General features: G+C 34.0%; 1 protein-coding gene across 1 annotated transcript; it reads right to left on the bottom strand.

Annotated features, from left to right (window-relative positions):
- Nucleotides 1–3,015: 3,015 nt before the first annotated feature.
- On the bottom strand, nucleotides 3,016–14,714 carry MARCOL (MARCO like). Its single transcript, XM_057302359.2, has 2 exons — nucleotides 14,593–14,714; nucleotides 3,016–10,790 (listed from the first exon to the last, which is right to left on the bottom strand). The coding sequence occupies exons 1-2, from the start codon at nucleotides 14,639–14,641 to the stop codon at nucleotides 9,541–9,543; spliced, it is 1,299 nt and encodes a 432-aa protein (XP_057158342.1). The 5' UTR covers nucleotides 14,642–14,714; the 3' UTR covers nucleotides 3,016–9,540.
- Between the last annotated feature and the right edge of the window lie 686 nt (nucleotides 14,715–15,400).

The raw sequence follows: 15,400 nt of genomic DNA, 5'->3' as shown, positions 1-15,400 counted from the left end.
AATTATCTCAATAGATGCAAAAAAGCTTTTGATAAAATTCAACATCACTTCATGTTAAAAACTCTCAAAAAGCTAAGTTTGAAGGAGCATACCTTAAAATAATAAGAAGGATGTATGACAAACCCATAGCCAAACTCATACTGAATGAACAAAAGCTGGAAGTATTTCCCTTGAAGACTGGCACAAGACAAGGATGCCCTTTCTCACCACTCATATCCAACACAGTATTGGAAGTCCTGGCCAGAGCAATCAGGCAAGAGAAAAAAATAAAGGGCATCCAAATGGGAAGAGAGAAAAAGTCAAACTCTCCCTGTTTTCAGATGACATGATTGTGTACCTAGAAAATCTCATAGTCTTGGCCTAAAAGTTCCTTCAGCTGATAAACAACTTCAGCCAAGTTTCAGGATACAAAATCAACATAAAAAATCACTAGCATTCCTATAAATGAAAAACAGTCATGCTGAGCGACAAATCAGGAATGCAATTCCATTCACAACTGCCACAAAAAGAATAAAATACCAAGGACTACAGCTAACCATGGAAGTGAAAGATCTCTACAATGAGAATTACAAAACACTTCTCAAAGAAATTAGAGATGATACACACAAAAAAAAGGAAAAACATGCCATGATCATTTATAAAAAGAGTGAATATTGTTAAAATGGCTGTCCTATCTAAAGCAATTTATAGATTCAAAGTTATTCCTATCAAACTACCAATGACATTCTTCACAAAACTAGAAAAAACGATTTTAAAATTCACATGGAACCATAAATGAGCCCAAATAGCCAAGGCAACCCATGCAAAAAAAAAAAATAAAGCTGAAGGCATTATGTTACCTGACTTCAAACTGTATGACAGGGCTACAGTAACCAAACCAGGATGATTCTGGTACAAAAACAGACACATAGACCAATGGAACAGAATAGAGAGCCCCAAAATAAGGCCACACATGTACAACCATTTGATCTTCAACAAAGCTAATGAAAACGAGCAATGGGGAAAGGACTCTCTATTCAATAAATAGTGCTAGAATAACTAGTTGGCCACATGGAGAAGATTGAAACTGAACCTCTTCTTTATACTATAGACAGAAATCAACTCAAGATGGAGTAAAGATTTAAATGTAAAACCCCAAACTATAAAAACCCTAGAGGACTTGGGGTTTAGGCACTACTATTCTGGACGTAGGTACAGGCGAAGATTTCATGGCAAAGACGTCAAAAGCAATCACAAGTCTTTTGCTTTAAGGTATTTAATTTTCTCCAAAGAAATGAATTAACCTGTCCAGTTTAATAATTTTAATTAGTATGCAAATATATCAGGACAAATAAAAAGTACAATTAAATTCAAACAATTCATTATTGAAAATAAAACATCAAATAGAAAAGCAATCACAACAAAAGCAAAAATTGACAAGTGGGATCTAATTAAACTTAAGAGCTTCTGCAGAGCAAAGAAAACTGTCAACAGAGTAAACATAACCTACAGAATAGGAGAAAATATTTGCAAACTATGCATCTGACAAAGGGCTAATAGCCAGCATCTATACAGAATTTAAACAAATTTACAACAAACAAACCAAAACCCCATTAAAAGTAGGCAAAGCATATGAATAGACATTTTTCAAAAGAAGACTTATACACGCAGCCAACAAGCATAAGAACTCAATCTCACCTATCATTAGAGAAATGCTAATGAAAGCCACAATGAGATACCATCTCACACCAATCAGAATGGCTATTATGTAAAAGTCAAAAAATAACAGATGGTGGTGAGGTTGCAGAGAAAAAGGAATACTTATACACCATTGGTGGGAGTGTAAATTAGTTTAATCATTGTGGAAAGCAGTGGGTAATTTCTCAAAGAGCCAGAAACAGAACTATCATTCAACCCAATAATCCTATTACTGGGTATGTACCCAAAGAAATATGAATCATTCTATCATAAAGACACAGCCATGCGTATATTCATTGTAGCACTATTTACAATAACAAAGACATGGAATCAATCTAAATGCCTGTCAATGACAGATTAAAGAAAATGTGGTACATATACACCATGGAATACTATGCAGCCATAAAAAAGAATGAGATTATGTCTTTTGCAAGAACATGGATGGAGCTGGAGGGCATTATCCTTAGACAACTAATGCAGGAACAGAAAAGTAAATACCACATTTTCTCACTTACAGGTTGAAGCTAAATAATAAGAACTCATGGTATCACTAGAAGACAAATATTTTAATGACTATAATCATAAGAACAAATAAAATTTAAAAGTTTAAGGACAGAAATTATTTGGATAATCAAATAAAATTGACATACATTGATTTAATAGAAATATTCTGGTTCATTCTGGTGAAGTTGACAGTTTGATTTCATCTGATGTCCAGTAGGAAACTTTCTTATAGCCTTTATATGAGCTGGGCAAGAGTAAGATATATCTAGGAGTTATGAAACCTTAGTTAGAACAAATAGTAAATTAATTGCTCAAAGAGGGATTATATATTACAATTGAAAATACTAGCATTTAACTGAAAGATTTAAACTTAAAAAAACAAAGCATATATTAATAGCTTAATATATGCTAGATATTTCAGTGGTTTATTTTTAAAACATTGGTCATAAAATTATTATACTTAATTTTTACTTTAAAAATGCTGTAAGTAAAGAGTTTTGTAACACTCACATGTATATATACTTATGCATGCATGTATATGAATATATATGTATATATACCTTCATATATATACACATGTATATATATTATATATAATCTTGTTTATAGTTCTCATTAGATAAGTTTTTGCCTTTTTAATTGATTAAACTTACATAGCTAGGAGATAGTTCCTAAATTTTTTTGAAACATACTTTTTCTGTTTACTGTTTTATCTTGAATATTGAATTGTTTGAATTTAATAGTACTTTTTATTTGTCCTGATGTATTTACATAAACTAATTTAAATTATTAAACTTGATAGGTTAATTCATTTTTTTTGGAAAAAATTAAATACCTTAAAGCAAAAGGCTTTAAGAGAATTCTTTCTGTGTCTATACAATAAAGATGAAAAGTCTTTTCACTTTCAAGATTTGCATGATAAACACATCTTGATTGCTTGTTTGCTATTAAATTCTGTTGTGATTAATGGAGTAGTGGTTATATGGTCAACTTTCTTTTGATATTGAAAAACAAAAGTATTGGCAGTGGAATATTCCCTATTGTTCTCTAGATATTGTTCTCCATCTCTGACCGCTGAGTTCCCTCTGATATCATTCCATATTCACCTCTTTGCCTTGGTCAAGTGACTGATAAGACTGAAAGAAATCCCAGAAATATTGTGTTTGGAAAGATGGTCTGAATATAGAGTTGTGAGGTGATAACTGCCAACAACCTTACAGGCCTTAAGGAGCAGGTCCCTGGATGGTGGCCAAATAGTTGAATCCCAGAAATGACTAGAGCTTTCCTGGTGATGCCCATCTTGGCATTTTCCTTCTTCTCACGTATGAGTGCCTTTATTGAACCCCAGGTGGTGAGGGGTAGATGATCACTGAGCTTGATAATATAAATTGAATACCTGTATGTTTTTTCCGGTATAGAGAAAAAAAGTTGTAAAAGAGACAATAATGAGAAATAAGCCCAAATTGTCCATTAGTTGCCAGTGCCTCTATTTCTAGCTTAAAGTGGTGCCAGAATCAATAAAGAGACCACCCATGATGGGAAAATTTTATAAGGTTGACCCTCAATTGAAAAAAATTCAAACACAAGAAAAGCATTAGAAAAGAAGACCTGATTCTAGTGAAAAATTTATGCAAAATATCAAAAGATGAGGAATAAAGAAGTAAATCTTTCAAGAAAAGTATTTTTCTTTTAAGACCTTAATCTCATTAAAGAGATTAATAGTTAGGAAAAAAACTCCTATTTCTATTTTCGGTGTGATAAAAACAAGTAGCATATCTGGTAAACAAAAATAGAGTACAATGAAATACAGCCCATATAACTCGGTAATAAGAAGACAAATGAAAAAAATTGGCAAAAGATAGGAACAGGCATTTTACTATGAAGATTTAGAAATGGTTGTGTGCACATGAGACAACAATCAGAAGCATTAGTCATTTGGAAGGAGCAAATAAAAACCACAATGGGTGGAATGGCAATGTGAACGATTCAGAGGACTCTCTTCCCAGTGAAACAAGCATTTAATTGATGAAAATTCTGTTTAAATATTTTTGTTTCTGAAAACAGTCCTGAGGGCATACAGCAAATGGAGAAATATTTATTCCTAAAACTCTACTAAATCTTGATAAGAATACAAGAGTTTGTGGCAAAATTATAGAGACAGACATTAGATTCCTGGTTGGTTAGAACTACAGAGAGGAGTGTGAGAGAGAGTTAGTGGGTCCAGGGACGGAATGGGACTACTGACACATGCTACATCATGGATAAACCTCAGAAACATCTTTCTAAGTGAAAGAAGTTGGACACAAGAGGCCACATATTACAAAACTCACTGGTAATAGTAAATGCACAGGAAAACATAGAATATTATAACATCATAATTGCGGTGTATAGACTACTCTTAAGAAGAGAGACTAAATGATGAACCAATCAAAAATAATAACTACAATGACTTTTCATGATATACACAGGCTGGGCATGGTGACTCAAGACTGTAATCCCAGGACTTTGGGAGGCTAAGCCAGGCAGATCGCTTGGGGTCAGGAGTTCAAGACCAGCCTGACCAACATGGTGAAACCCATCTCTACTAAGACTACAAGAATTAGCTGGGCGTGGTGGCACACGCCTGTAATCCCAACTACTCGGGAGGCTGAGAGAGGAGAATCACTTGAACCTGGAAGGCAGAGGTTTCAGTGATCTGAGATTTCGCCACTGCACTCCAGCCTGTGCTACACAGCGAGAGTTTGTCCCCTCGCCCCCCTAAAAAAAGAAAGGAGAAAAGAAGAAAAAAAAAAGTACACTTCACCTATAAAGATACACATAGACAGAAAATAAAGGGATGAAAAATAATACCCCATGCCATGCCAATGGAAACCACAAAAGAGCAGGAGTAGCTAGACAGAATAAATTTCCAGATAAAAACTATAAAAAGAGTTTTCTCTTTTTATCACTCTATAATGACAAAGGTGTCAATTCAGTAAGGGCATATAACAATTATAAGTATATATTTACTCAACACTGGAAAACCCAGATATATAAAGAAAATATTATTAGAGCTAAAGAGAGAGAGATCCCAATACAATAATAGCTGGAGACTTAACACCACGCTTTCAGCATTAGACAGATCTTCCATACAGAAGACACAAGAAGAAATATTGTATTTAATCTACACTATAGAACCGATAAAACTAATAAATATTTACACATTTCATTCAATGGCTGCAGAATACACACTGTTCTCCTCAGCAGATAAATTATTCTCAAGGATAGACCATATGTTAGCTCACAAAGAAAGTCTTAAAATATTCAAAAAATATTGCAACAACGTTAACCATCTTCTCTGACCACAGTGTAATAAAACTAGAAATCATTAATAAGATGAATTTTGAAAACTATTCAAACACATGGAAATTAAACAAAATATAGCTGAGTAACAAGTGAGTCCATGAAAAAATTAAAAATAAAATTAAAAATTTTCTTGAAACAAGAGATAATGGAAACACAGCATACCAAAACCTATGGGATACAGTAAAAGCATTACTAAGAGGTAAGTTTGTAGCTATAAGGACCTACATCAAAAAAGAAGAAAGACTTCAAGTAAATAACCAAATGATGCATCTTGAAGAACTGGAAAAGCAAGTGCAAACCAAATCCAAAATTAGTAGAAGAAAAGAAATAGTAAAGATCAAAGCAGAAATAAATGAATTAGAAATGAAGAAAATAACGTAAAAGATGAATAAAACATAAAGTTGTTTTTTGAAATGTTAAACAAAATAGACCAACTGTTAGCCAGACTAAGAAAAAAAGAGAGAAGCTCAAAAATAAATAAAATCAGAGATGAACAAGGAGACATTACAACAATACTGCAGAAACTCAAAGGATCATTAGCGACTACTATAAGCAACAATATGCAAATAAATTGGAAAATCTAGAAGAAATGGACAAACTCCTAGACATAAACAACCTAAACTTGAACCATGACAATATCCAAAACCTGAACAGATAAATAACAACTAACGAGATTAAGCCATAGTAGAAAGTCACTCAGTAAAGAAAAGCTCAGGATCTGATGGCTTCACTGCTTATTTCTACCAAACAATTAATGATGATCTAATACCATTTCTACTCAAACTATTCTGAAAAATAGAGAAGGGAATACTTCCAATCCTATTCTATGAGGCCAGTATTATCCTGATACCAAAACCAGACAAAGAGACATCAGAAAAAGAAAACTATAGCCCAATGGCTCTGATAAATGTTGATGCAAAAATTCTCAACAAAATACTAGCAAACCACATTCAACAACACATTAGAAAGATCATTCATCATGACCAACTGGGGTTTATCCTAGGGGTGCAAGGATGCTTCAACATACACAAATTAATTAATGTGATACGTCATGTCAACAAAATAAAGAACAAAAACTATATGATCATTTCAACTAATGCTGAAAAAGCATTTGATAAAATTCAACATCCCTTTATGATAAAAAGCCTTAGAAATCTGGATATAGAAAGATTATACCTCAACAAAATAAAGGCAGTGTACAACAGACTCACAGCTAGTATTAAACTAAATGAGGGAAAACCAAAACCCTTTCCTCCAAGATTGGGAACACAACAAGGATGCCCACTTTCACAAGTTTTATTCAACACAGTACTGTAAGTCCTCCTAAAGCAATTAGACAAGAGAGACATAAAGGTCATCCAAGTTGGAAAAAAAGAGGTGAAATTATCCTTGTTTGCACATAATCTGATCTTATATTTGGAAAAACCTAAAGACTCCACCAAAAAGCTATTTGAACTGATAAACAAATTCAGTAAAGTTGCAGGAAAGGAAATCAACACAGAAAAATCAGTAGCATTTTTTATGCCCATAGTGAACAATCTGAAAAACAAATCAAGAAAGTAATTCAATTTACCTTAGTTACAAATTAAATACCTAGGTATTAACTTAGCCAAAGAAGTGAAAGATCTCTACAATAAAAACTATAAAACATTGGTGCAAGAAATTAAATAGGGCACTAAAAAATGGAAAGGCATTTTATGTTCATGGATTGGAAGAATCAATGTGAAAATGTCTATACTACCCAAAACAATCTACAGATTCAATGCAATCCCTATCAAAATACCAATGACATTCTTCACAGAGATAGAAAAAAGAATGCTAAAATTTATATGGAGACAAAAGATACCCAGAATAACCAAAGCTATCATAAGCAAAAGAAAACAAAACAAAAAAGAGAACTTGAGGAATCACATTACCTGAGTTCAAATTATGCTATAGAGCTATAATAACCAAAATGGCATGGTACTGGTATAAAAACAGATACATGAATCAGTGGAACAGAATAGAGAACCCAGAAATAAATCCATATGTCCACAGTGAACCCATTTTTGGTGAAGGTGCCAAGAACATACACTGGGAAAAGGACAGTCTTCAATAAATGATGCTGGGAAAACTGGATATCCATATACAGAAAAATGAAACCACAATCCTATCTCTCACCATACACAAAAATCAACTCAAAATGGATTGAAGACTTAAATATAAGACCTCAAACAATGAAACTACTACAAGAAAACTGTGTTGAAACTCTCTTGAACATTGGACTGGCAAAGATTTCTTGAGTAATACCTAACTAACACAGACAACCATAGCAAAAATGGACCACATCAGGTTGAAATACCTAACTAACACAGACAATCCATAGCAAAAATGGACCACATCAGGTTGAAAAACTTCTGCGCAGGAAAGGAAGCAATCAATGATGTGAAAAGATACCCACAGAATCAAGGAAAATATTTGGAAACTACTCACTTACTATATGTCAGACTGCCTCCATTTTAATTTTCTGGAGGCAATTCTTCCTCTACATGGACAAACAATAGTCAGGGAAAAGTCATACAAGCAAATGCAAAACGCATACAGTCATAATTTGTTGATTCCCTTTTTTTGGTATGCCCATGAAAAAAAATTATACAGGAAGTAGGATTATGCAGGATTTATTTAAATAATACCTGATGCATTTTCTTTGGATGTGAGCTAAATGGCAGAAGCCTGTGAATATAAGTACCCTTTGACTAGCAGGTGAGAACAGAGTCATTAATGAGAATGATGAGACATTTTTGATAGAGGATGTGGTATTCTCAGAGCTGAGATGTTGTAGGGAGATAAAAAAAATACCTCCATATTTTCCAAATCATACAACCCTTTCATGATGATCAATTTATTTCACACATACTGTGTTAATTGGACATGGTTATTTCTCCTATTCTAGAATAAATATAAAATTGCAAAAATTTAAGTGACATCCTAAAAACTCAGAGACCTGCTGGTGATGTCATTAAGATCTGAATGGTAGGGAGTCTCTCTGAGAGATTACTACTTCATGCCAGCCAACTGATAATGACTAAGAGAACAAATGACTTTCATCTGGAAGGCTTGTGAGGAATGAAAATTTATGAGGTAAAAAAATAGTTTCCATTAAGATGATAAGATAGTGTTCTAGAAAACTGTTTTGAATGTGAGTATCAAACGGAGTATTCAAAGCAATTGTTAAATAGATTAGGAGGCCGATTGTTGGAAGAGAGGCAGGCAAGTGAAAGTAAAAGCGCAGCAGGATTCAAAAGGGAATACAGGAGACATGTGGATCAGATAGATGTTCACCTATTTGAAATGGTAGCTTCCAAGTAGCAGGCATTAATCTATCCATCTAACATGCAGTTCAGGAGAACTTACTACATGCCACACTTATTCTAGGTTCTGGGGATACATGGTACTTTCTTCAAGAAGTTCATTATCTAGCTGATAATAGACAATTACAAAGTGTTAAGGTGAGTTTAGTAATAGAGGAAATCATTAGTATTAGGAATACATGAGTGGAAAATCAAAGGGCTCTGTATGACATGGGTGGTGTGTAAGCAACAGTGACATGAAATGAGGCTAAACAGTATGCAGTATAATCATGAAAGTCTGTAAATTCTATGTTTAGGAGTTTAAGTTACATCTTCTAGGTAGTATGAAGCCACTGGGGAATTTCAAGCAGGGGTCTAAAATATCAGAGAGGATTTTTGATTTAGGAATATTACTTCAGTGATTTATAGATTATGGATGGGATAAAAATGGACATGAAAGTTAAACCTGGCAAAGATGTGGGCTCAGTTGATGAGTATCTGAGTTATTCTAGTATAGATAGGGAGGTTTGAGTGGAAAATAATAGAGGGAAATGAAAGAATAGAAGGGCAGTACATTCATTAATAATCATAAGTGTTATGCATGAAAATAATCAGCTCCAAAGTGCTTCTCATTTTGTTTAATCAGTGTCATTGCAAGTGACTTTTCATTAACACACTGTGGTTTTTAAAGCATTTTAAGTCTTGGAAAAGAGAATTGCTGGGTCAAGTTGACTGAGAAAAAGAAGTTATTAGCACTAACCTCAAAGTCCATTATATTGCCATCAAAAGTGCTGTCGATATTTTTTCTTTGTCGTTGGTTGTAAAATGACCTTAATTTTCTCTGATGGCTAGATGACTCTGGCTTCCATTCCTGGCCAGATGACTCTATATTTCCTTGCTGGCTAGATGATCCTGGCTTCCCCTGCTGCTTAGAAGATCCTAGATCTCCTTGCTGGCTAGATGCCCCTGGCTTCCCTTGTTGGCTAGATGACACTGGCTTCCCTCGTTGGCTAGATGACACTGGCTTCCCTTGATAGCTAGATGACCCTAGATTCCCTTGTTGGCTAGAAGACTCTGGCTTCTCCTGTTGGCTAGGAGATCCTATATTCCCTTGCTGGCTAGATAATCGTAGATTTCCTTGATGGCTGGATGAACCTGGCTTCCTCTGTTTGCTAGAAGGTCCTTGATTCCCTTGCTGGCTAGATAAATGTAGATTTCCTTGTTGGCTAGATGACCCTGGCTTCCCTTGATGGCTAGAATACCCTGGCTTCCCCTGTTGGCTAGAAGATCCTGGCTTCTCCTGTTGGCCAGAAGATCCTAGATTTCCTTGTTGGCTAGATGACCCTGGCTTCCCCTGTTGGCCAGATGACTCTGGCTTCCCTTGATGGCTAGATAAACCCAGATGCCCTTGTAGGCTAGAAGATCCTAAATTCCCTTTCTGGGTTGATGACCCTAGATTCCTGTGTTGGCTAGATGATCCTGGCTTCCCCTGTTGGCTAGATGACCCCACCATCACTTTCTGGCTAAATGACCCTGGTTTCTCTTGTTGGCCAGATGACCCTGGATTTCCCTGTTGGGTAGAAATCCCTGGTCTCCCTAGTTGGCTAGAAGATCCTGAGTTTTCCTGCTTATTAGAAGATTCTGGATTCGCTTTTTGGTTAGATTTTCCTGAATTCTTTAAAATCCCAGGCTGGTTTAAAACTCCTGCTCTCCCTTGCTTAAAATGTCTTGGTTTCTCTAGCTTGTTAAAATAGCCTGGTTGTCCTTGAAGCCTAAATATTCCTGGATTTCCTTGTGTATAACTCCCTCCTTGCTTATTAGAATCTCTTTGTCCTCCTAGATGGTTAGCTTCATTTTTTTCCTCCAGAATAAGTGCAGGTTTTGGATTCTCTTCTAGTTTGAAAACACTGGTATTTGAAATCTGGGTTGAAGATGCTGGAATAATAACACAACCAGAAAAAAATGAAAATAAAGTTATATACATTAAATAATTTTAAATCAACAACATTTGTCCAAGATATAGTATGTTTTTAATGCTTTCTTGATTTTTTAACCAAGCCCCAAGATAGAATCTTCTCATTCTTCCTCATATCCTGAATATTTGGGTTCCTCCTTTGTTTTCTTTACTGTACTACATGGATTTCAAAAATTAGAGGATCAATCCAACTTGCCCCATTTCTAAATCATAAAGTCTGAATTATTTGAATTGAGACTTCATTCTACCCCCAATTCCTTTAAATGGTTTTCTGATGAATCAAACTGGCTCTGCTCAATGCTCATTATAAACTTATTTTTTCACACCAAGTACTTTATTCCTAATTTTCCAGCTTCACTTTACGGATAACGCCATCAACTTTCCAGACAGGAAAAGGCTGGCAGACGTGAGCCCCACTTTATTCTTCTCACTTCCATCTCTATACATGTTATCTGTAGCCATCTTTCTTTCCATTTCCATCCCTAAAACAGATGTTTCCTTTCTCCTTCAGAACATGTGTCTTTCAATCAGCTTTATGTTCACCATTTCCAACAAAAGGCCTTAGGATCAATCATGCTGTCTCTGGTGGTTATATTTCTTCTTTCTATTTTGGTCAAATTGCTCAAGAGAATGGTAAATATCACGATTATTTCTTAAACCCTATGTTTTATAGCTTCTCCAACTTATTTTGGAAGCCCACCTATGCCCTAATGAAATATATATAATTGTGTGTATGTGTATATGTTTTATGTTTTTTCAGATTACATTCCATAATGAGCAGGATCTAAAAAACAATAAATAAACAAATGGAATGACTTTAGAGCTAAGTATAAGAGTATTGCATTGGGCTATGCTTCTTTTCCTTTTTTTTTTTTTTTTGGTAGAAGTGTATATTTTTCTCATCCTTTCCTTCTTGCTTGATAATTCCTCTCTTTATTCACTTTCCTAATGTGGGGTTCTCTTAAAGATTTTAATTAGGCTTACATTTTGTTTTCTGCATAGGTTTTTTTGGTATTTTTTTCAATATACGCAATTTTAAATCATTCCAATGTTGATTATTTCGATGTATACTTAGGGTCTCACTTGAATTTTCAATTGCTCTGCTTTATATTTCCATAAATATACACATTTATACCTTCAAGTCAATTTAAGCAAAGTCAAATGGTAGTCAATTCGTATGCACTGAGCATGCTATGGTATATTACTGCAGGTGATTAAGGTCCTAGTCAAGACACAGATGCTTAGCAGTTAGCAACCTGCTTAACTAAACTGTGGTATAGTGTGGATATGGATTGTGAGTATAACTTAGCCATTCATTCAATTTAACAAAAAAATATAAATTTAAATAATTTGTTATTATAAAAGAAGCTTAGAAAGAGCTAGGAATGAACAAGACATTCACGGCCCTGCTCACATGAAGCTGAGAAGTCTAGTAGTGGGGCAAATAAGTAGGACTTTATATTATAGTAGAATGATCAGTGCTATCATGTGAGGAGTAAACTAGACAATAGTCTCCTAATCAAGGTAGCAGAGAGTGTGGAATCCTTTCTTCTTCCTGGAGGAGGAGGTACATAAGAAACATAAGATTCAACCAGAGAAATTAATGAGAAAAAATAATTTTTTTTAGCTGAGAGATGAGTACATGTATGGATTCTTTCAGTTCTAGGAATAAAACATTGCTCATTAACAGTTGCTAACACCAAGTAGAAATCAATTAAAGTAGATATGTGGAAGAAATAGGAAAAAAAAGTTGGTAACATATTTTTATTAATGATTTTCAGTTTTTTTAACAGGTGACACAAGTAAATGGAGCCAAATCCTAAAGGTGCAAAGAGTAAACAGTTTAAAATTACTTTCCTTTTCTTTCCTGTCTGTACCCCCACTTCAAACCCCCCACAAAAATAATTTCCTAACGATGACATAATTATTTCCTATTACCTAGGAAATGGTAAAAGTAAAGTGCCTAAGACACCATCACATTTACAGGTTTTTGTGAATTATTTGATGGATATCCTATGTATTTACAAACATATATGAATATAATTATTCACACAATTGGTGGCACACTCTACACAGAGTTCTACTCTTTGTTTTCTCCAAGGACAATCAATATAATGAAGATTTCACTACGTCAATACATATAGAGCATATTTATTTATTTCCCCTCGTTGGTTGCATAGTATCCCATTTTATGGGCTTATCATAATTTATTTAGCCAGTGTTCTAGTAATAAACAAGTAGTTTATTTCCCTCTTTTGCTAAAGTAAGTAATGAATCAATGAAAATCCTAATAATACATCATTTCTTACATGGATAAGTAAATTTATTAAATAAAAACTAAGGGTGAATTTTGGAGTAATAAGAGACAATTAAGATATTATAATGTGGTTTCACCATCTATTTTTTAAGCTAAAAACTTGGAAAATAAGTATCTTCAGCTTTGTTTTGTATTTTTTCCCTTCTGATTTTACAAACTCTAGGATGCGCTTAGTATTGCTTTTCTGATTCATCTCTCTTCTTCATCTTCCAATATATATAATCATTGCATATATAATACACTTTCTTCCATCACAAAATACCTTCTAGCACTTAGCAAGGCACTGAAGGTCACAACAGTTACAGTACCTGCCATCATGAAATATGAAATATATGTTCTATAAAGGAATTTTATCTGAATATCTGTTTTCCCCCTTTAAAACACACACACATACACGTATTGTTCTCCTTTCTCTAATTCTATCTCTTAACTCACCCTTTTTTTTTCTTAACTCTGTTACTTCAGCAGCTCCTCAGTGGCATTACTGTACAACTTTTCTTACATCTAATTCATTTTTAGTATTACCACAAGACTGATATTTCTTAACAAGATGAATATTATCACTCTTGTACTCAAAACTCTGAAACAGCTTTGCAGTGTTTCCAATGAAAAGAGAAACACTATTTTGATGTTACAAATATAAGAAGTGGGGGGTCTGAGGCACTTTACTTTTATTATTTCATTTCACTAGGTATAAGAAAGATGGTCAAGTGGGAGCTTATGATTTGGGGATAAATTAGAATCAGTTTCATTATTATAATTTTTATCTTGAGAAATGTATTAACTGTATCATTTATTATCTTGAGAAATTTACATCTCAAAGCTAGAAATTTACATATCTGAAAATCACCTAACTGTACTGAGGTAAGGAATAGAGAAAAGTAAGTTGAGAGTCAAGTACCTAAGAAAACATAAGTAATGGTAACTAAAGCTATTATCTGTATAGTTCCCGAAATAACTCTATAGGAAAGAATAATAATTTCCATTTTGCAAATGAGAAAATTGAGATTCAAGTAAGTTAAACAAGTTTCCTCAAATCACATGAATGGGAAAAAAAATCAAGATTTGAACACATTATTATTTGACCATGTAGTCCAGGATCATATCACAAAACCATTTTCTTATAAATTATGAACTTGCATATTCACAAACTCATAAGCCTCTTAGTCTAAATTGATCTTTCCAGTCTAATGTTTTGCCTTTCCTACTCCCTTGTATCTATTTCTCTTCAGTCACACCAAACTATTCACTCTTATTTCATTCAGTCACTATTTTTATGACTCCAGATCTACATTTATTTTGTCGGAAATTTACCTTCTTCCATTTCTCCGTCTGATGGATTGCCTATTTTTAAATCTTTGGATAAAGTATTGCTAAATCACTTAACATTTCTCATTCTTTCCTTTGAGATTTGGAAGGAAAGCTATTGACTGTGACTTTCTTACCTGAGAACATGGCCAGGAGCATGAAGAGAAAGAAAATGAAAGCCCTCATGGTACCGTCAGTGGTTTCACACTTGGCTGTTGGGTGGAGTTAAGCCTAACTCTGCAGTAGGTGCTCTTCAAATAAACCATGCTCACTACCACCGTGTTATATATTGGAAAAATTCTTCACCCTAACTGCCAAACACTTTCACTGTCTTTAATAAATTACAGAGTAATTTTCACAAACTGGAAGGTACTGCTTCTTGAATAAACTGTCATTTTCAAAATTAGCTCCATGCCCCAACTCCCATAAATATTCAAACTTTAATACGTGCCTATTAGATATCTTCCTCCCAGAAGAAAATTAAAATGATGAAACCCATCTGGGAAAGTGGTAAATTCAGTTTTCACTTTTTTATTACTAAGGGATGGCTTATCTTCAGTTAATATTATTATTTGTTCTCCAAGTTTTTATGGCCACAAGAGAAACTTTCAAGTGATTTATGTGTCAATTATTTACTTAAATTATCTTTTAAAAGCAAGTAAAAATGCATTGAATATTGGTCATTAGTAGTAATGAATGCATACAGTATTCATCAAGATGAATGATGACAAGAAATGCATTTTTATGAGGTAACAGGAGACAGTAGAGCTCATGTTTAAGAAATAACATTACACAATTGGCATTGTTGCTTCAAGTTATTACATCAAACAGCAGCTCATGGGAAAATTACCTTGGGATTTTTAGTTGGTCATAAGCTCAATGTTATTAGACATTGGAATATTTTCTTCACGACTGGTTTCTCTAAATAAGAGAAACTTGAATCAG

This window comes from Pan paniscus, chromosome 4 (genome assembly GCF_029289425.2).
Source record: "Pan paniscus chromosome 4, NHGRI_mPanPan1-v2.0_pri, whole genome shotgun sequence".
In the NCBI taxonomy this organism is placed as follows: domain Eukaryota; kingdom Metazoa; phylum Chordata; class Mammalia; order Primates; family Hominidae; genus Pan; species Pan paniscus.
The sequence above is the reverse complement of the archived record's forward strand: the minus strand, read 5'-3'. Positions and strand labels throughout refer to the sequence as shown.

What these genes read in the sequence shown, in the direction of transcription:
- MARCOL (XM_057302359.2), bottom strand. Translation starts at nt 14,641, where the DNA reads ATGAGGGCTTTCATTTTCTTTCTCTTCATGCTCCTGGCCATGTTCTCA. An exon ending in GCTCCTGGCCATGTTCTCAG is followed by an intron (nt 10,791 to 14,592) that starts GTAAGAAAGTCA and finishes TTATTATTCCAG; the next exon opens with CATCTTCAACCCAGATTTCA.